Source organism: Bombina bombina, chromosome 5 (assembly GCF_027579735.1).
Source record: "Bombina bombina isolate aBomBom1 chromosome 5, aBomBom1.pri, whole genome shotgun sequence".
Lineage (NCBI taxonomy): Eukaryota > Metazoa > Chordata > Amphibia > Anura > Bombinatoridae > Bombina > Bombina bombina.
The window spans coordinates 977,573,864-977,596,517 of record NC_069503.1 but is presented as its reverse complement, the minus strand read 5'-3'; the positions used below and the strand labels follow the sequence as shown (position 1 = coordinate 977,596,517).

General features: G+C 40.1%; 1 protein-coding gene across 1 annotated transcript in view; it reads right to left on the bottom strand.

Annotated features, from left to right (window-relative positions):
- Nucleotides 1-22,654, bottom strand: part of OTUD6B (OTU deubiquitinase 6B) — a 68,170-nt gene that overhangs the window by 24,191 nt on the left and 21,325 nt on the right. The window contains exons 5-6 of the mRNA XM_053715191.1: nt 9,249-9,310; nt 7,239-7,345 (exon numbers count right to left, since the gene is read on the bottom strand). Of these exons, the coding sequence (XP_053571166.1) occupies nt 7,239-7,345; nt 9,249-9,310 (169 nt within the window). The remainder of the gene's footprint in view (nt 1-7,238; nt 7,346-9,248; nt 9,311-22,654) is intronic.

The following is a 22,654-nucleotide window of genomic DNA, read 5'->3' as shown; positions in this document are numbered from 1 at the left end:
GGTTCAAACGGAACTCCTTGAAGAACCTTAAGAACCAAATTTAAGCTCCATGGTGGAGCAACGGGTTTAAACACAGGCTTGATTCTAACTAAAGCCTGACAAAATGCCTGAACGTCTGGAACATCTGCCAGACGCTTGTGCAAAAGAATAGACAGAGCAGAAATCTGTCCCTTTAAGGAACTAGCTGACAATCCCTTTTCCAAACCTACTTGGAGAAAAGATAATATCCTGGGAATCCTGACCTTACTCCATGAGTAACCCTTGGATTCACACCAATAAAGATATTTACGCCATATCTTATGTTAAATTTTCCTGGTGACAGGCTTTCGTTCCTGTATTAAGGTATCAATGACTGACTCGGAGAAGCCACGCTTTGATAAAATCAAGCGTTCAATCTCCAGGCAGTCAGCCTCAGAGAAATTAGATTTGGATGGTTGAAAGGACCCTGAAGTAGAAGGTCCTGTCTCAGAGGCAGAGACCATGGTGGAAAGGATGACATGTCCACTAGATCTGCATACCAGGTCCTGCGTGGCAACGCAGGTGCTATCAGAATCACCGATGCTCTCTCCTGCTTGATCTTGGCAATCAGTTGAGGGAGCAGAGGAAACGGTGGAAACACATAAGCCAGGTTGAAAGACCAGGGCGCTGCAAGAGCATCTGTCAGTGTCGCCTTGGGATCCCTGGACCTGGATCCGTAACACGGAAGCTTGGCGTTCTGGCGAGACGCCATGAGATCCAGTTCTGGTTTGCCCCAACGATGAATCAGTTGTGCAAAAACCTCCGGATGGAGTTCCCACTCTCCCGGATAAAAAGTCTGACGACTTAGAAAATCCGCCTCCCAGTTCTCTACACCTGGGATATGGATAGCTGATAGGTGGCAAGAGTGAATCTCTGCCCAGCGAATTATTTTTGAAACTTCTAACATCGCTAGGGAACTTCTTGTTCCCCCTTGATGGTTGATGTAAGCTACAGTCGTGATGTTGTCCGACTGAAATCTGATGTACCTCAGAGTTGCTAACTGAGGCCAAGCCTGAAGAGCATTGAATATCGCTCTTAGTTCCAGAATATTTATTGGAAGGAGAGACTCCTCCTGAGTCCACGATCCCTGAGCCTTCAGGGAATTCCAGACTGCACCCCAACCTAGAAGGCTGGCATCTGTTGTTACAATTGTCCAATCTGGCCTGCGAAAGGTCATACCTTTGGACAGATGGACCCGAGATAGCCACCAGAGAAGAGAATCCCTGGTCTCTTGGTCCAGATTCAGTTGAGGGGACAAATCTGTGTAATCTCCGTTCCACTGACTGAGCATGCATAGTTGCAGCGGTCTGAGATGTAAGCGTGCAAACGGCACTATGTCCATTGCCGCTACCATTAAGCCGATTACTTCCATACACTGAGCCACCGAAGGGCGTGGAATGGAATGAAGAACACGGCAGGAATTTAGAAGCTTTGATAACCTGGACTCCGTCAGGTAAATTTTCATTTCTACAGAATTTATCAGAGTCCCTAGAAAGGAAACTCTTGTGAGTGGGGATAGAGAACTCTTTTCCTTGTTCACTTTCCACCCATGCGACCTCAGAAATGCCAGTACTGTATTAAGGTATCAATGACTGACTCGGAGAAGCCACGCTTTGATAAAATCAAGCGTTCAATCTCCAGGCAGTCAGCCTCAGAGAAATTAGATTTGGATGGTTGAAAGGACCCTGAAGTAGAAGGTCCTGTCTCAGAGGCAGAGACCATGGTGGAAAGGATGACATGTCCACTAGATCTGCATACCAGGTCCTGCGTGGCAACGCAGGTGCTATCAGAATCACCGATGCTCTCTCCTGCTTGATCTTGGCAATCAGTTGAGGGAGCAGAGGAAACGGTGGAAACACATAAGCCAGGTTGAAAGACCAGGGCGCTGCAAGAGCATCTGCTTACTATTTGGGACTTGTAAATTTTCATTTCTACAGAATTTATCAGAGTCCCTAGAAAGGAAACTCTTGTGAGTGGGGATAGAGAACTCTTTTCCTCGTTCACTTTCCACCCATGCGACCTCAGAAATGCCAGTACTACGTCCGTATGAGACATGGCAATTTGGAAGTTTGACGCCTGTATCAAGATGTCGTCTAAAAAAGGGGCTACTGCTATGCCCCGCGGCCTTAGGACCACCAGAAGCGACCCTAGAACCTTTGTAAAGATTCTTGGGGCTGTAGCTAATCCAAAGGGAAGACCTAGAAACTGGTAATGCCTGTCTAGAAAGGCAAACCTGAGAAACCGATGATGATCTTTGTGTATCGGAATGTGAAGATAAGCATCCTTTAGATCCACTGTAGTCATATATTGACCCTCCTGGATCATTAGTAGGATGGTACGAATAGTTTCCATCTTGAATGATGGAACTTTGAGGAATTTGTTTAAGATCTTTAGATCCAAAATTGGTCTGAAGGTTCCCTCTTTTTTGGGAACCACAAACAGATTTGAGTAAAAACCCTGTCCCTGTTCCTCCTTTGGAACTGGATGGATCACTCCCATAACTAGGAGGACTCGTACACAGTGTAAGAATGCCTCTCTCTTTATCTGGTTTGCAGATAATTGTGAAAGGTGAAATTTCCCTTTTGGGGGGGAAGCTTTGAAATCCAGGAGATATCCCTGGGATATAATTTCCAACGCCCAGGGATCCTGAACATCTCTTGCCCACGCCTGGGCGAAGAGTGAAAGTCTGCCCCCTACTAGATCCGTTACCGGATAGGGGGCCGTTCCTTCGTGCTGTCTTAGAGGCAGCAACAGGCTTTTTGGCCTGCTTACCTTTTTTCCAGGTCTGGATTGGTCTCCAGACCATCTTGGATTGAGCAAAAGTTCCCTCTTGTTTAGCATTAGAGGAAGTTGATGCCGCACCTGCCTTGAAGTTTCGAAAAGCACGAAAATTAGACTGTTTGGCCCTAGATTTGGACCTGTCCTGAGGAAGGGCATGACCTTTTCCTCCAGTGATATCAGCAATAATCTCCTTCAAACCAGGCCCAAATATGGTCTGCCCCTTGAAGGGAATGTTAAGTAGCTTAGATTTTGAAGTCACGTCAGCTGACCATGATCTAAGCCATAGCGCTCTGCGCGCCTGTATAGCAAAACCAGAATTCTTAGCCGTTAGTTTAGTCAAATGAACAATGGCATCAGAATAAAAGAATTGGCTAGCTTAAGTGCTCTAAGTTTGCCAAGTATGCATTGTCATCCAATGGAGTCTCTACCTGTAAAGCCTCTTCCAGAGACTCAAACCAGTACGCCACAGCAGCAGTGACAGAGGCAATGCATTCAAGGGGCTGTAGGATAAAACCTTGTTGAATAAATATTTTCTTAAGGCAGGGCATATGAATAGACCGGTCCGGTCGCCAATGGCGACCTAAATTTCTTGCGGGCAAGTAAAAATTTTAAGTTACCAGCCCGAGCGGCGACTTGACATTGTAAGGGGGATTTAAGAAGCAATAATAAAAAATGTCAATTTGCCTTTCAAATATGCGCACACACGGGAAAGGAGGGTAGAAAGGGGAGGTTCTTTCTGTTAAATGCATTCAAAGACCTCCCCTTATCTTCATGGCTCTTGGTCTCTTCCTTGTCAGTTGCTACTTCCCACCCCTAAGGTTGTCTGCGCGGGAAGACATCCTGCTAGAGCGGTGAGTGTTTCTTCTCTGTGTGTGTATATTAATGAAGTATGGGTTAAAGTGACTATATAGTTATGGTAGGCAGCTTGCTCATGTACATTATGCCGACGTACTCCAGGGTCCTCTGCAAAACTTCAGCACAATGTACATGAGCAAGCTGCCTACTATAACAATATAGAGCACTGCACAATATTTCTGGACGCTACTTTTGCTTCAAAAACTGACTTTACCAATTTGTAGAAAACATACCATCTCCATGCACCCAGTCAAATCTGCTAGCGCGGCACTGACAGTTGCGCTAGTAATTGAAAGGCAGCCGGACAGAAAGGTGTTTTTAACATGCTTGTTATGTCAAAGCTCTATAGGTTGAAGGGTGGCAGCATTAAATATACTTAGTCAATTGTGACCCCACATATGCTGAAGTAAAAAAACTGCTCAATTAGATCTTTTTTTTACCCTTAGTGGAAAATAAGTCAAGAGGGTACATACAGTATAACAAAGATAGTATCCCTGTTTTTTTGTAGTTGGTGATAGAAAAATATTTTCTAAAGTTAAAGCCTTTTTATTAATACTAAAGTCCCAAATAGTAAGCAGCTTGCAAAGCAATCAAATTGGGACCTCTGTCTGCAATGCTTTGTGAGATTACAATAACATTATTTATATTGCCTTTTTACATAAGATATATACACACTACATGCAGATATGCACGGGCGACTAAAGTTTCTTGCGGGCTGGTAAGTTTTGTGATTTACTTGCCCGGTGGGCGAGGGAAGTTTTTGGGTATTCATAGGCCCTGTTAAGGTAACCTCTAATTTTGTATCCATTGGATCTAAAAAAAAAAAAAAAGCACAACTGTCCTCGACAGGGATAGTAGAACGCTTTACTAGAGTAGAAACTGCTCCCTCCACCTTAGGGACTGTCTGCCATAAGTCCCGTGTGGTGGCGTCTATTGGAAACATTTTTCTAAAAATAGGAGGGGAAGAGAACGGCACACCTGGTCTATCCCATTCCTTATTAATAATTTCTGTAAACCTTTTAGGTATTTGGAAAAACATCAGTACACACCGGCACTGCATAGTATTTATCCAGTCTATACAATTTCTCTGGCACTGCAATGGTATCACAGTCATTCAGAGCAGCTAAAACCTCCCTAAGCAACACGCGGAGGTGTTCAAGCTTAAATTTAAATGCAGAAATATTAGAATCAGTTATCTTTCCTGAGTCATTAACATCACCCACTGACTGAAGCTCTCTTTCCTCAGCTTCTGCATATTGTGAGGCAGAATCAGACATGGTTCTTAAAGCGTCAGTATGCTCTGCATTTTGTCTCACCCCAGAGCTATCTCGCTTACCTCTAAGTTCAGGTAGTCTGGCTAATACCGCTGACAGTGTATTATCCATGACTGCCGCCATGTCTTGTAAAGTAAACGCTATGGGCGCCCTAGATGTACTTGACGCCATTTGAGCGTGAGTCCCTTAAGCGGGAGTCAAAGGGTCTGACACGTGGGGAAAGTTAGACGGCATAACTTTCCCCTCGTCAGATTCCTCTGGTGATAATTTTTTTAAAGACAGAAAATGATCTTTATCGCATAAAATGAAATCAGTACATTTGGTACACATTCTAAGAGGGGGTTCCAAGATGGCTTTTAAACATAATAAACAAGGAGTTTCTTCTATGTCAGACATGTTTATACAGACTAGCAATGAGACTAGCAAGCTTGGAAAACACTTTAAATCAAGTTAACAAGCAAATATAAAAAAACGGTAATGTGCCTTTAAGAGAAACAAATTTTGTCAGAATTTGAAAAACAGTGAAAAAATGCAGTAAATCAAACAAAATTTTTACAGTGTGTATAATAGGCTAACAGAGCATTGCACCCACTTGCAAATGGATGATTAACCCCTTAGTTCAAAAAACGGATAAAGAAAAAAAAACGAAAGACGTTTTTTAACAGTCACAACCAACTGCCACAGCAAGCTGTGGCCCTACCTTACCCAATAAACGACTTTGGAAAGCCTTTGGGCCCTTTAGAGATGTCCTATAGCATTCAGAGGGCCTTTGAGGGAAGCTGGATATCACAGTTTGTAATTTTAAGTGCACAACTGTAACTTTTTATACTACAACAGTGGAAAGCCTCAGGTTTCTAGTCAAATTTTAAGCCAGCCATGTGGAAAAAACTAGGCCTCAATAAAGTTTTATCACCAAAGCATATATAAAAACGATTAAACATGCCAGCAAACGTTTTATATTGCAATATCATAAGGGTATTACCCCTGGGAGTAAGCATGATACCAGTCGCTATTAAATCACTGTATTCAGGCTTAACTTACATTAATCCGGTATCAGCAGCATTTTCTAGTGTTTTCCATCTCTAGAAAAAATTATAACTGCACATACCTGATAGCAGAATAAACTGCACGCCATTCTCTCGCTGAAGTTACCTCATCTGTGTAATCCCCTCAGACATATGTGAGAATAGCAATGGATCTTAGTTACAACCTGCTAAGATCATAGAAACCTCAGGCAGATTCTTCTTCTATTTACTGCCTGAGATAAAATAGCACAACTCCGGTACTATTTAAAAATAACAAACTTTTGATTGAAGAAAATAAACTAGCTATATTTAACCACTCTCTCCTACAACGTCCTTGCTTGTTGAGAGTTGCAAGAGAATGACTGGCTATGACAGTTAGGGGAGGAGCTATATTACAGCTCTGCTGTGGGTGTCCTCTTGCAACTTCCTGTTGGGAATGAGAATATCCCACAAGTAATGGATGATCCGTGGACTGGATACACCTTACAAGAGAAAAAAAAAACACGACTACTCTACATTTAGCTTTTGCATTAATTCAGAGGACCCTTGTGTAATGATTACTTAACGTCAGTTACACAGTGTGCGTGTATATATATATATATATATATATACACATACATAACATACATACACACATATATACACTCGCCTTTTATCTCCCCTTAATTTAAAATGTTGTTGTATTCTGCCTGGAATCAACTTCACCCAGCAGCGATTCTAACCTTCTCCCAGCTGATGAGTGGCAAAAACCATGAAACAGTCTGTCCTGGGATGGTTATGAATCACTGCACTAACCCTAGCTAAGTTTATAAGCTGTGTGAACAGCGATACTTTGGCGTAAAGGGAACCTGATGAAAAGCAGACTGAAGTAAAAAGGTGTGTCATTGTGTACTTAATTTGCATATCTTACCCATAATCCTTTGCTGCATTGGAAACAATGTAATTCAGAGTTTTTATGTGGGAAAACAAGCTTCTGGGCCTGTCTAGATTTGTTAATGAACTACACGAGATATATATATATATATATATATATATATATATATATATATATATATATATATATATATATATATATATATATATATATATATATATATAATATCTTAGGCCTAGCTGTTCGCATGGGTATCAAAATGGGCACAGAGCACAAACAAAAAACAATCAAAAAGTGTAACTCATAAAAGGAATTTGTGGGCTTTCATTGCTGCTAAACAAATAAAGCTAATTAATAAAAAAAAGAAGGAGTAGTGTGTTCTCTGTGAATAATGCTAAATTTACTACTTACATTAGTGTTATCGGTTTGCTTGAGTATTCTTCACCAATAATGATAGGCGGAGAATCAGCTTGAATTACCTCAATAGGGGTCTTCAATACGTGTGACAATGCTCGAAGCTTAAAACGTTAAAGAGGTAATAAAAAAGGGTAAACAAATAAAGAAATATGTTCCATTAAATATTTATGAGCTTTAAACTAATTTTGAATAATCAAGATTTAGATTAGATCAGTGTGTTGTAAGGGAAAATTCCAAAATAGTTTATAGCAAGAAACAAGTTAAGTTCAAGACATTAAAATCATCTACAAACTCAGCAAATGACTTGACACACTAAGAAAATGTCTAACTCAGTAGAAATAATTTCAGCATTTTGCTTACATCAGACTTATATAATACTGCAAGTCACTGCAATTATTAATTACATAGACGCATAACTATGAGACGATGATTAAAACAGTTATATCAGCGAATACAAATGCATTGCCTAATAACCGTTAAGTTGCTCTTACACCATTTAAAATGTTGGGATTTAATTCTTGCACATTATAAAAATAATCTTAACCATTATTGATCCTTCTAGCCGTTACCCCAAATAACACCTATTTTTTTCCCCTCTCTCCCTTTTTAAGCTATGGTTGATGCAGCTAATCCCATATTGCCTAACCTGTTTATTGTACAGTACGCTGCCTGGTCTATACATTAGCTTGTTGCTAAGTGAATCCGCATCCACATTAACACTGCAGGTGTGGCTTTTAGTAGCAACAAGTAAATGTATAGGCAAGAGCACATGCTCATATACACAACAAAACTATTTTTGGTTTTAGTAATAATAAATAGAAGTTAACCCCTTAATGACCACAATGTACCCTGTATGTCACTGGTCGTTAAGGGTTTTTTCAGGACATAATAGCACAAGTCTAGCAAGAACACACTATTAATGCCCTCCCTCCAGCAGGCTTTGTGGAATAGAGCAGTCTCAAAGCTGGTGGCAAGACCGCACTATAAAACAAAGAAGTCCAAAAAAAGGCCAGCGACATACAGGGTACGTCGCTGGTCCTTAAGGGGTTAAATACTACGTCTGTACATTTTTATTCTTTCCTTAAAATGATGCTAAACTTTATATGTTTTAGAATAAATTCCGAAATCTAAGCAATATTTGACAGGGACTTGAAGGGACATGAAACCCAAAAGTTTCCTTTCAGGATTCAGAAAGAGAATACAATATTAAAACAACATTCCAATTTATGTCTATTAGCTAATATGCTTCATTCTTCAGATATTCTTTGGTTAAGAAATAGCAATGCACATGGGTAAGCTAATCATACGAGGCTTCTATGTGCAGCCACCAATCAGCAGCTACTGAGCCTATTTAGATGTGCTTTTTGACAAAGGATATCAAGAGAAATTAAGCAAATTGGAAAGTTATTTAAAATCTCATGCTCTCTTTCTAAATAATGAAAAGAAAAAAAAAAGGAAAAAAAAAAACACAACAACTCTTAGGTTTCATGTCCTTTTAAATAGATCTCGTCTAATAAAGATGCACTGTAACTTACTTTTAAATATATCCGTGCTATTCTAATACTCCGCACTCCGGCCGCCCACTTCAAAATTTATATTTTTTGTGAGCTAACAATTTGAACTGTTCTCCAATCGGCGCTGTAGCTACAAAAAGTGCTGTACGGTTAGATCTCTGATTGGAGAACAGTTCAAACTGTTAGCTCACAAAAATATGAGTATTGAAGTGGGCAGCTGGAGCACAGGGTATTAGAATAGCACAGCTAGATTAAAAAGTAAGTTACAGCAAACCTTTACTAGAAGTGATCATTTAAAGTCCATGTAAAATGTCGCTTAGATTCCGGACCAGATTTGTAAACATAAAAATGTACATTATTTTAGGTTTTTGTACATAGATATATGTAGAATCCTCTAAGAAGGTTAGGAGTTGTGGCTCCCAGGATTGTCACACAAATAGCAATGCGATGTCTGAATCAATACAAAATGATAAAGTACTGAACATCTTACCTCTAATTGACCACCCCATGATGCTGTGTTTGCAATATCAGTGCAGTACTTTTCAAACTCTTCTGTTAAAGACAATAAAAGCATAAGCTTTGTTATAACAAACATCTGTGTCTAAAGAAACATATAGTTTTGCCAAAAAAGTAAATTGTTACCCAAAAATATTACACTCTTGATTTTTCCTACCATTAGTGAGACATTGTTAACATGACGGTAAAGTCAGTAAATGTTCAAGATTCAGATAGAGCATGCAATATTAAATCATTTTCCAAATTAAATATACTATCAAAAATTACATTGTTCTCTTCGTATCCTTTGTCAAAGATTAGGCTCAGGAACAGCAATCACTACTGAAAGCTAGCTGAAGCATATTTGTGCAGCCACCAATTATCAGTTAGCCACCTGCAGTGCATTACTGCTCCTAAGCCTAACTAGGTATTCTCTTCAACTAAGAATAGCAAGGGAACAAAGCAAATTAGGATAATAGAAGTAAATTGGAAAGTTGTTTAAAACGGCTTGTGCTGTATCTGAATCACCAAAGTTTAATTCTGACTGTACTGTCCCTTTAACCACGTCTGGCACTTGAGACAAGAAAACGCAGAGATTTTCTATATTTAATGTAAAATATCTAGGGATCTACATACAGGAGCAATAAGCTAATACACTAGGGTAACATTATAAGGGTTAAACAGAGAAGCAGCAAGTCCTTTTTAAAACAATAAAATGTAGGTCAGTGTTAATTAATCCTCAGGAGAGGCTTATTCATAACCGACAATTTGCTAACAGCATCAGAGTTTTCCTTTCAGTCAATTTCTCTTATATCTAAATTTGGAATCTTTAGCTGCAGCATTAATATATTCAGAGGTATTGCATGGATTTTTGTTCAATAAAAAGAAACAAAATGTGGTATTAACTGTAATAATTGTAATTCTTTTAACTAATTAAGGTAAAGCAAAGACAGGTTACTATCAGAAGGTAGGACAGAAAGGCAGAATATAGCAATAAGATGCAACAGACCCAGAAATAATGGTATAAGTTACAATGGGTCATGTGAATTTTAGCTATGTCCTATATAGTTTTATAGGCAGATAACACAGCCACATTACTATGCCAAACACTCACCAGAAATGGGTTGTACCAGTTTATACCCATCATTAGCAGACTTCTGAGATAGCCTAAAGCGGCAATAAAGGATTTCATACTTAAAAGGACACTGAACCCAGTTTTTTTTCTATTGTGAATCAGATAGAGCATACAATTTTAAGCAACTTTCTAATTTACTCCTATTATCAAAATTTCTTCATTCTCTTGGTATCTTTATTTGAAAAGCAAGAATGTAAGTTTAGATGCCGGCCCATTTTTGGTGAACAACCTGGGTTGTTCTTGCTGATTGGTGGATAAATTCACCCACTAATAAACAAGTGTTGTCCATGGTCTGAACCAAAAATTGTCTGGCTCCTTAGCTTAGATGCCTTCTTTTTCAAATAAAGATAGCAAGAGAACGAAGAAAAATTGATACTAGGAGTAAATTAGAAAGTTGCTTAAAATTGCATGCTCTATCTGAATCACGAAAGAAAAAATTTGGGTTCAGTGTTCCTTTATTAGCCCTTTGAGTGCTAATGACGGCTCAGAGCCGTCACTAGCACTCTCCCACCTTGAGGGAGATCTGGGGGCTCCAACCGCTCCTACCCCGGCGATCGTGCCTGTAGAGTGACAGGCATCGCTGGGGCTTCCCGTTTTGTGTGGTGACGTCACGCACAATAACGTGATGACGTTACCGCGCAACCTTATTTATACTTAACCATGTTAAGTATAAGAGCAGGGGGCATGCTGCTTAGAAGCCTGTATCTCAGGCATCTAAGCAGCTACAGGCCCCCAAGACCCACCATTGGAAAGGTAATCGCCTAAAAAAAAAAAACAACATTAAAAAAATCTTAGCAACCAGGTGGGAGAGTGCTTAGCACTCAAAGGGTTAAGCTTCTACAGAGCCCATGAGTATACTGCTAACAGCACATGTTTAAACAATGAAAAAACTATGGAATTCAAAAAAAAAAAAAAAAAAAACTTCTTTATTGCTTCCACATCATGGGAAAAAGGACAAACGTGTCAAGCCCTATGTTGGACTCTTAGTCATGTCTAAGTAAGATTACAAACACAGATATTTAATAACAAATTTTGGCCCCAAAATTCACTTCCGGTTACAAATTGCTCCATCTAGTGGCTAAAATCAGACATTACATCTCATAAGTTATATATGGTCGTATAGCAACATGGGAAATTTCCTCCAAAACCCCCAAATAACCATACTCTGATGACCTTTTAATTTGATACATACACTCAGACAAAAGCACAGGGATTTTCACAGAAAAATAAGTGTGTGGAAAATTTTTTTTTTAAGAACAGTATACCTATACAATTATTAGAAACAAATCTGCTCAAAAACAGATGATCTTTTTAGACATATACATCCATTCAGGATACAACCTGGTACAGACAGCAATTTTTACAGAGAAATAAATTATATAAGAATTTTTAAAGGGACAGTGCACTGGAAAAATACTTTAGTTCCAAAAGGGCTCAAATGTGAGTTTGATTTTACTTTTTTTTTTTTTTTTTTAAAGTATCACATTTATTAATCCAGGTTGTATCTGGAATTGATGTATATATTTAAAAAAAAGATGATATGTTGGAATTTTTGAACACATTTTTTTCAAATAATTGTACAGGTGTACCGTCTCTAAAAAATTTCCACATGCTTATTTGTCTGAAAATCTCTGTGCTTTTGTCTGATGACATTTTAAATTGATACATACACTCAGAGTATGGTTATTTGGGTGTTTTGGAGGAAATTTTCCATGTTGCTATATGACAATATAAAACTTATGAGATGCAATGTCTGATTTTAGCCACTAGATGGAGCAATTTGTAACAATTTGTGAATTTTGAAGCCAAATTTTGTTATAAAAACCTGTCGGCTAGATTACGAGTGTTGCGTTATGAGTAAAAAAAAAGCAGCGTTAAGTCTCATAACGCTGCTTTTTTACTACCGCTGGTATTACGAGTCTTGCAGATTTAGGGGCACCGCACACTTTTTTGGCCTTACCGCAAATCAACTTACGCAAATTGTGTATAGTCTTTTTTTCAATGGGATTCACATAGCGCTGGATTACAAGCTTGTCCTGGGAGGCCAAAACGTGAGCGGTACACCCTATACCGTCAAGATTCGTACCGCATTTTAAAGTCAGTAGTTATGAGTTTTATGCTACGGCTTTGTAGTGTTAAAAAGTACACTAACACCCATAAACTACCTATTAACCTCCAAACCGAGGCCCTCACGCATCGCAAACACTAAAATAAAAATATTAACACCTAACCTGCCGCTCCGGACATCGCTGCCACTAGAATAAACGTATTAACCCCTAAACCGCCGTACTCCCGCCTCGCAAACACTAGTTAATTATTATTAACCCCTAATCTGCCGCCCCCAACGTCGCCAACACTATATTAAATTTATTAACCCCTAAATCTAAGTCTAATCCTAAAACCCCCTAACTTAAATATAATTAAAATAAATAAAACCTACTATTAATAATTACATAATTCCTATTTAAAACTAAATACTTACCTATAAAATAAACCCTAAGCTAGCTACAATATAACTAATAATTACATTGTAGCTATCTTAGGGTTTATTTTTATTTTACAGGCAAGTTTGTATTTATTTTAACTAGGTAGAATAGTTATTAAATATTTAATAACTACCTGGCTAAAATAAATACAAATTGACCTGTAAAATAAAACCTAACCTAAGATACACTAACACCTAACCCTACAATTAAATACAATTACCTAAAATAAATACAATTAACTAAATTCAATACATTAAGCTAAATTACCAAAAAAAAAAAAAAAACACTAAATTACAGAAAATAAAAAACAAATTACAAGATCTTTTAACTAATTACACCTAATCTAATAGCCCTATCAAAATAAAAAAAGCCCACCCAAAATAATAAATCCCCTAGCCTAAACTAAACTACCAATAGCCCTTAAAGGGCCTTTTGCGGGGCATTGCCCCAAAGAAATAAGCTCTTTTACCTGTAAAAAATAAAAATTACAAACAACCCCCCCCAACAGTAAAACCCACCACCCACACAACCAACCCCCCAAATAAAACCCTAACTATAAAAACCTAAGCTCCCCATTGCCCTGAAAAGGGCATTGCCCTTAAAAGGGCATTTAGCTCTATTGAGGCCCAAAGCCCTAACCTAAAAATAAAACCCACCCAATACACCCTTAAAAAATCCTAACACTAAACCCCGAAGATCCACTTACCGGGAGAAGTCTTCATCCAAGCGGCAAGATGTCCTCAACGAAGCCGGCAGAAGTGGTCCTCCAGATGGGCAGAAGTCTTCATCCATCCGGCGCGGAGCGGGTCCATCTTCAAGACATCCGAGACATCTTCTTCCGACGGACTAACGACGAAGAAGGTACCTTTAAATGACGTCATCCAAGATGGCGTCCCTTAGATTCCGATTGGCTGATAGAATTCTATCAGCCAATCGGAATTAAGGTTGAAAAAAATCCTATTGGCTGATTTTATCAGCCAATAGGATTGAACTCGCATTTTATTGTCTGATTGGAACAGCCAATAGAATGCAAGCTCAATCCTATTGGCTGATTGGATCAGCCAATAGTATTTTTTTCTACCTTAATTCCGATTAGCTGATAGAATTCTATCAGCCAATCGGAATCTAAGGGACGCCATCTTGGATGACGTCATTTAAAGGTACCTTCATTCGTCGTTAGTCCGTCGGAAGAAGAGGATGCTCTGCGCCGGATGTCTTGAAGATGGACCCGCTCCACACCGGATGGATGAAGATAGAAGATGCTGTCTGGATGAAGACTTCTGCCCATCTTGAGGACTACTTCTGCCGGCTTCCTTGAGGACATCTTGCCGCTTGGATGAAGACTTCTCCCGGTAAGTTGATCTTCGGGGGTTAGTGTTAGGATTTTTTTAAGAGTTTATTGGGTAGGTTTTATTTTTAGGTTAGGGCTTTGGGCCGCAATAGAGCTAAATGCCCTTTTAAGGGCAATGCCCATCCAAATGCCATTTTCAGGGCACTGGGGAGCTTAGGATTTTTTAGTTAGGGTTTTAATTGGGGGGGTTGGTTGTGTGGGTGGTGGGTTTTACTGTTTGGGGGAGTTGTTTGTATTTTTTTTTACACAGGTAAAGAGCTGATTTCTTTGGGGCAATGCCCCGCAAAAGGCCCTTTAAAGGGCTATTGGTAGTTTAGGCTGGGTGGGGGTTATTATTTTGTGTGGGCTTTTTTTATATTTTGATAGGGCTATTAAGATTAGGTGTAATTAGTTTAAAGATTTTGTAACTTGTTTTTTTATTTTCTGTAATTTTGTGGGGGTTTTTTTGCTAATTTAGCTAATTTTATTGAATTAGGTTAATTGTATTTATTTTAGGTCAGTGTTTTTAATTGTAGGGTTAAGTTAGGTGTTAGTGTAAATTAGGTTAGGTTTTATTTTACAAGTCAATTTGTATTTATTTTAGTTAGGTAGTTAGTAAATAGTTAACTATTTAGTAACTATTCTACCTAGTTAAAATAAACACAAACTTGCCTATAAAATAAAAATAAACCCTAAGGTAGCTACAATGTAACTATTAGTTATATTGTAGCTAGTTTAGGGTTTATTTTATAGATAAGTATTTAGTTATTAATAGCAGGTTTTCTTTATATTTATTTTAATTATATTTAAGTTAGGGGGTGTTAGGGTTAGACTTAGATTTAGAGGTTAATAAATTTAGTATAGTGGCGGCGACGTTGGGGCGGCAGATTAGGGGTTAATAATATTTAACTGTTTGCGAGGCGGTAGTGCGGCGGTTTAGGGGTTAATATGTTTATTCTAGTGGCGGTGACGTTGGGGACAGCAGATTAGGGGTTAATAAGTATAATGTAGGTGTCGACGATGTCCGGAGCAGCAGATTAGGGGTTAATAAGTGTAAGATTAGGGGTGTTTAGACTCGGGGTTCATGTTAGGGTGTTAGGTGTAAACATAAAATGTGTTTCCCCATAGGAATCAATGGGGCTGCGTTACTGAGATTTACGCTGCTTTTTTGCAGGTGTTAGACTTTTTTCAGCAGGCTCTCCCCATTGATGTCTATGGGGAAATCGGGCACGAGCACATACAACCAGCTCACCGCTGACTTAAGCAGCGCTGGTATTGGAGTGTGGTATTGAGCACAATTTTGCTCTACGCTCACGTCTTGTCTGTTAACGCCGGGTTTGTAAAAACCTGTAATACCAGCACTGTAGGTAAGTGAGCGGTGAAAATAACGTGCAAGTTAGTACCGCACCCCTAATACCGCAAAACTCGTAATCTGGCCGTGTGTTTGTAATCTTACTTAGACATGACTAAGAGCCCAACATAGGGCTTGAAACGTTATTTTTCCCATGATGTGGAAGCAATAGAGAGGTTTTATTATTTTTGACAAGAGGCTGGATTGCATTGGTTTTCATTGTGTATACTGGGATTGGCAGTCGATGATGAATCCGTGCTCGATGGATGGGTGCTGTCTCCATTGATAGCATTTGAGCACAGTTAAATATATGCAGCAGTAGCTCATCAAATTTTTGATAAATTTATGCATTTACCCTTGCGTCATACTTATCAATTTGCTGCCTTTTTTGTTTTGGTGACTAATGATTAATAGCAGAAGATATTAGGCTTAAACATGTGGACTTTATGTATACTGTAATACCCTACACTGTAAGATTATGAAGTTTACTATACATCAGAAATTATTCACTGCATTACAAACGTTATACATACAAACCAAGGATTTAAAACCCATTTACAGTTGTCATTTTGTTAGAAAAAACATAAATTTACGCTTACCTGATAAATTTATTTCTCTTGTGGTGTATCCAGTCCACGGATCATCCATTACTTGTGGGATATTCTCATTCCCAACAGGAAGTTGCAAGAGGATCACCCACAGCAGAGCTGCTATATAGCTCCTCCCCTAACTGCCATATCCAGTCATTCGACCAAACTAGCCGAGAAAGGAGAAACCATAGGGTGCAGTGGTGACTGTAGTTTAAAATTTAGACCTGCCTTAAAAGGACAGGGCGGGCCGTGGACTGGATACACCACAAGAGAAATAAATTTATCAGGTAAGCATAAATTATGTTTTCTCTTGTTAGGTGTATCCAGTCCACGGATCATCCATTACTTGTAGGATACCAATACCAAAGCTAAAGTACACGGATGAAGGGAGGGACAAGGCAGGTACTTAAACGGAAGGTACCACTGCCTGTAGAACCTGTCTCCCAAAAATAGCCTCCGAAGAAGCAAAAGTATCAAATTTGTAAAATTTTGAAAAGGTATGAAGCGAAGACCAAGTCGCCGCTTTGCAAATCTGTTCAACAGAAGCCTCATTTTTAAAGGCCCAGATGGAAGCCACAGCTCTAGTAGAATGAGCTGTAATCCTTTCAGGGGGCTGCTGTCCAGCAGTCTCATAGGCTAAGCGTATTACGCTCCGAAGCCAAAAAGAAAGAGAGGTTGCCGAAGCCTTTTGACCTCTCCTCTGTCCAGAGTAAACAACAAACAGGGAAGATGTTTGACGAAAATCTTTAGTCGCTTGTAAGTAAAACTTTAAAGCACGGACTACGTCCAGATTATGTAAAAGACGTTCCTTCTTTGAAGAAGGATTAGGACACAATGATGGAACAACAATCTTTTGATTGATATTCTTGTTGGAAACTACCTTAGGTAAAAACCCAGGTTTTGTACGCAGAACTACTTTATCTGTATGGAAAATCAGATAAGGAGAATCACATTGTAAAGCTGATAACTCAGAGACTCTACGAGCCGAGGAAATAGCCATCAAAAACCGAACTTTCCAAGATAAAAGTTTGATATCAATGGAATGAAGGGGTTCAAACGGAACTCCTTGAAGAACCTTAAGAACCAAGCTTAAGCTCCATGGAGGAGCAACAGGTTTAAACACAGGCTTAAATCTAACCAAAGCCTGACAAAATGCCTGGACGTCTGGAACCTCTGCCAGACGCTTGTGCAAAAGGATAGACAGAGCAGAAATCTGTCCCTTTAAAGAACTAGCTGATAATCCTTTATCCAAACCCTCTTGGAGAAAGGACAACATCCTAGGAATCCTAACCTTACTCCATGAGTAATTCTTGGATTCACACTAATGAAGATATTTGCGCCATATCTTATGGTAGATTTTCCTGGTTACAGGCTTTCGTGCCTGTATTAAGGTATCAATGACTGACTCGGAGAAGCCACGCCTTGATAAAATCAAGCATTCAATCTCCAGGCAGTCTGTCTCAGAGAAATTAGATTTGGATGATTGAAAGGACCTTGTAGTAGAAGGTCTTGTCTCAGAGGCAGAGGCCAAGGTGGAAAGGATGACATGTCCACCAGGTCTGCATACCAGGTCCTGCGTGGCCACGCAGGCGCGATCAAGATCACCGATGCTCTCTCCTGTTTGATTTTGGCAATCAGTCGAGGGAGCAGAGGAAACGGTGGAAACACATAAGCCAGGTTGAAGAACCACGGTGCTGCTAGAGCATCTATCAGCGTCGCTTCTGGGTCCCTGGACCTGGATCCGTAACAAGGAAGCTTGGCGTTCTGGCGAGACGCCATGAGATCCAATTCTGGTGTGCCCCAACGATGAACCAATTGAGCAAACACCTCCGGATGGAGTTCCCACTCCCCCGGATGAAAAGTCTGACGACTTAGAAAATCCGCCTCCCAGTTCTCTACACCTGGGATATGGATCGTTGATAGATGGCAAGAGTGAGTCTCTGCCCAGCGAATTATCTTGGAGACTTCTAACAATCGCTAGGGAGCTCCTGGTCCCCCCTTGATGGTTGATGTAAGCCACAGTCGTGATGTTGTCCGACTGAAATCTGATGAACCTCAGGGTTGCTAACTGAGGCCAAGCTAGAAGAGCATTTAATATTGCTCTTAACTCCAGAATATTTATTGGGAGGAGTTTCTCCTCCTGAGTCCCCGATCCCTGAGCCTTCAGGGAATTCCAGACTACACCCCAACCTAGAAGGCTGGCATCTGTTGTTACAATTGTCCAATCTGGCCTGCGAAAGGTCATACCTTTGGACAGATGGACCCGAGATAGCCACCAGAGAAGAGAATCTCTGGTCTCTTGATCCAGATTTAGCAGAGGGGACAAATCTGTGTAATCCCCATTCCAATGACTGAGCATGCATAATTGCAGCGGTCTGAGATGTAGGAGCGCAAATGGCACTATGTCCATCGCCGCTACCATTAAGCCGATCACTTCCATGCACTGAGCCACCGAAGGGCGCGGAATGTAGTGAAGATCACGGCAGGAATTTAGAAGCTTTGATAACCTGGACTCCTAGGAAGGAAACCCTTGTGAGGGGTGATAGAGAACTCTTTCCCTCGTTCACTTTCCACCCATGCGACCTCAGAAATGCCAACACTATGTCCGTATGAGATTTGGAAGTTTGACGCCTGTATCAGGATGTCGTCTAGATAAGGGGCCACTGCTATGCCCCGTGGTCTTAGGACCGCCAGAAGAGACCCCAGAACCTTTGTAAAAATTCTTGGGGCTGTAGCTAACCCAAAGGGAAGAGCCACAAACTGGTAATGCCTGTCTAGAAAGGCAAACCTTAGGAACCGATGATGATCTTTGTGAATCGGTATGTGAAGGTAAGCATCCTTCAAATCCAATGTGGTCATGTACTGACCCTCCTGGATCATAGGTAGGATTGTCCGAATAGTTTCCATTTTGAACGATGGAACTCTGAGGAATTTGTTTAAGATCTTTAGATCCAAAATTGGTCTGAAGGTTCCCTTTTTTTTGGGAACCACAAACAGATTTGAATAAAATCCCTGTCCTTGTGCCATCTGTAGAACTGGATGGATCACTCCCATTATTAGGAGGTCTTGCACACAGCGTAAGAATGCCTCTTTCTTTATCTGGTTTACAGATAATCTCTAAAGGTGAAATCTCCCTTGTGGGGGTGAAGCTTTGAAGCCCAGAAGATATCCCTGAGATATGATCTCCAACGCCCAGGGATCCTGAACATCTCTTGCTCACGCCTGGGCAAAGAGAGAAAGTCTGCCCCCTACTAGATCCGTTGCCGGATAGGGGGCCGTTCCTTCATGCTGTCTTAGAGGCAGCAGCAGGCTTTCTGGCCTGCTTGCCTTTGCTCCAGGCCTGGTTAGATTGCGCAAAAGTTCCCTCTTGTTTTGTAGCAGAGGAAGTTGATGCTGCACCTGCCTTGAAGTTTCAAAAGGCACGAAAATTAGACTGTTTGGCCCTTGATTTGGCCCTGTCCTGAGGAAGGGTATGACCCTTACCTCCAGTAATGTCAGCAATAATTTCCTTCAAACCAGGCCTGAATAGGGTCTGCCCCTTGAAGAGAATGTTAAGTAATTTAGACTTTGAAGTCACGTCAGCTGACCAAGATTTAAGCCATAGCGCCCTACGCACCTGGATGGCGAATCCAGAATTCCTAGCCGTTAGTTTAGTCAAATGAACAATGGCATCAGAAACAAAAGAATTAGCTAGCTTAAGTGTTCTAAGCTTGTCAAGTATTTCAGTCAATGGAGTAGCTGTCTGAAAGGCCTCTTCCAGAGACTCAAACCAGAACACCGCAGCAGCAGTGACAGGAGCAATGCATGCAAGGGGCTGCAGGATAAAACCGTCTGCCATAAGTCCCGTGTGGTGGCGTCTATTGGAAACCTTTTTCTAATAATAGGAGGGGGGGAAAACGGCACACCGGGTCTGTCCCACTCCTTAGTAATAATTTCTGTAAACCTTTTAGGTATTGGAAAAACGTCAGTACACACCAGCACCGCGTAGTATTTATCCAGTCTACACAATTTCTCTGGCACTGCAATTGTGTCACAGTCATTCAGAGCAGCTAAAACCTCTCCAAGCAACACCCGGAGGTTCTCAAGCTTAAATTTAAAAGTAGAAATATCTGAATCAGGTTTCCCCGAGTCAGAGACGTCACCCACAGACTGAAGCTCTTCCTCAGCTTCTGCATATTGTGACGCAGTATCAGACATGGGCCTTAAAACATCTGCGCGCTCTGTATTACGTCTAACCCCAGAGCTATCGCACTTTCCTCTGAATTCAGGCAGTCTGGCTAATACCGCTGACAGGGTATTATCCATGATTGCCGCCATGTCCTGCAAAGTAATCGCTATGGGCGTCTTTGATGTACTTGGCGCCATTTTAGCGCAAGTCCCTTGAGCGGGAGTCAAAGGGTCCGACAAGTGGGGAGAGTTAGTCGGCATAACTTCCCCCTCGTCAGAATCCTCTGGTGATAATTCTTTTAAAGATAACAGCTGATCTTTATTGTTTAAAGTGAAATCAATACATTTAGTACACATTCTCCTATGGGGTTCCACCATGGCTTTTAAACATAATGAACAAGCAGTTTCCTCTATGTCAGACATGTTTATACAGACTAGCAATGAGACTAGCAAGCTTGGAAAACACTTTAAATCAAGTTAACAAGCAATATAAAAAAACGTTACTGTGCCTTTAAGAGAAACAAATTTTGCCAAAATTTGAAATAACAGTGAAAAAAGGCAGTTAAACTAACGAAATTTTTACAGTGTATGTAACAAGTTAGCAGAGCATTGCACCCACTTGCAAATGGATGATTAACCCCTTAATACAAAAAACAGATTAACAAAACGAAAAATATGTTTTTTAAACAGTCATAACAACTGCCACAGCTCCTACTTTTGAAGCCTTTTGAGCCCTTCAGAGATGTCCTATAGCATGCCGGGGACTGCTGAGGGAAGCTGAATGTCACAGTTTGTAATTTTAACTGCACCAACTGTAACTTTTATACTATAACAGTGGAAAGCCTCAGGAAACTGTTTCTAGGCAAAAATAAAGCCAGCCATGTGGAAAAAACTAGGCCCCAATAAGTTTTATCACCAAAGCATATATAAAAACGATTAAACATGCCAGCAAACGTTTTATATTGCACATTAATCAGAGTATATACCTCTGATAGCAAGCCTGATACTAGTCTCTATTAAATCACTGTATTTAGGCTTTAACTTACATTAATCCGGTATCAGCAGCATTTTCTAGCAAATTCCATCCCTAGAAAAACTTAACTGCACATACCTTATTGCAGGATACCCTGCACGCCATTCTCCCTCTGAAGTTACCTCACTCCTCAGATATATGTGAGAACGGCAGTGGATCTTAGTTACTTCTGCTAAGATCATAGAAAAACGCAGGCAGATTCTTCTTCTAAATGCTGCCTGAGATAAAATAGTACACTCCGGTACCATTTAAAAACAAACTTTTGATTGAAGAAAAAACTAACTATATTTTACCACTTTCCTCTAACTACCTCCAGCTATGTTGAGAGCTTTCAAGAGAATGACTGGATATGGCAGTTAGGGGAGGAGCTATATAGCAGCTCTGCTGTGGGTGATCCTCTTGCAACTTCCTGTTGGGAAGGAGAATATCCCACAAGTAATGGATGATCCGTGGACTGGATACACCTAACAAGAGAAATATGCCTTGTTTTGCAGGTCCGGGAATCACCCCTTGGAAAGCCTCTTACATTTTGTTTATCTTATTCTCTTTGCAGCGGCCAATTAGGTACAACTATAAATAAAGTGTCTGCACATATCAGCCAATCACTCTGTAGCATGAAGGAGTGTCAGTGTTCTGTATAACACAGACTGCACTCTAGCCTCTCTTGGGGGGGGTAGAAACAATACAGTTTTCAGAGATAAATTACAGCAAAAGGAGGCAACATAAATAATTAAGCAATGCCTTAAATTATACTGTTTATTACCAATTGATCTTATAATCACATTAGAATTTAAAACAAACCAAGAAACAACAATTTAAGCTCTGAAAACCTCTTATATTAGCAAAATGAGGATAAATCAAGCAGCTGACTAAATATCATGAGGCTTTCCCTCAAAATTAAACTTTCATGGCTAAAGAGAGAGCATGCAAATTTAAGACTTTTCAATTTACTCCTGTTACCAATTTTACTTTGTTCTCTTTGTATATTCTGTTGATAAACATACCTAGGTAGGTTCAGGAGCAGCAATGCACTGCTGGGAGCCAGAGGCTTATTGGTGGCTACACATGTGCCTTTTGTCACTGGCTCGTCAGATATGTTTAGCCAAGTTGCTTTGAGGGGGTTTACCATAGAGTCCAAAAATGGCATGTTCTATTTTGTTAAGCAAATAATTTTTGCACTACAAACCCTGTAAATCTAGCCATGTAACTGGAAATAATGTAAACACATAGTTAAAGTACATAGACTTGCAAGGTCTGATTAGGTCACTTAATTTTTGCATTAAGTTTTCATCAGGAGATGGCGTTTCTA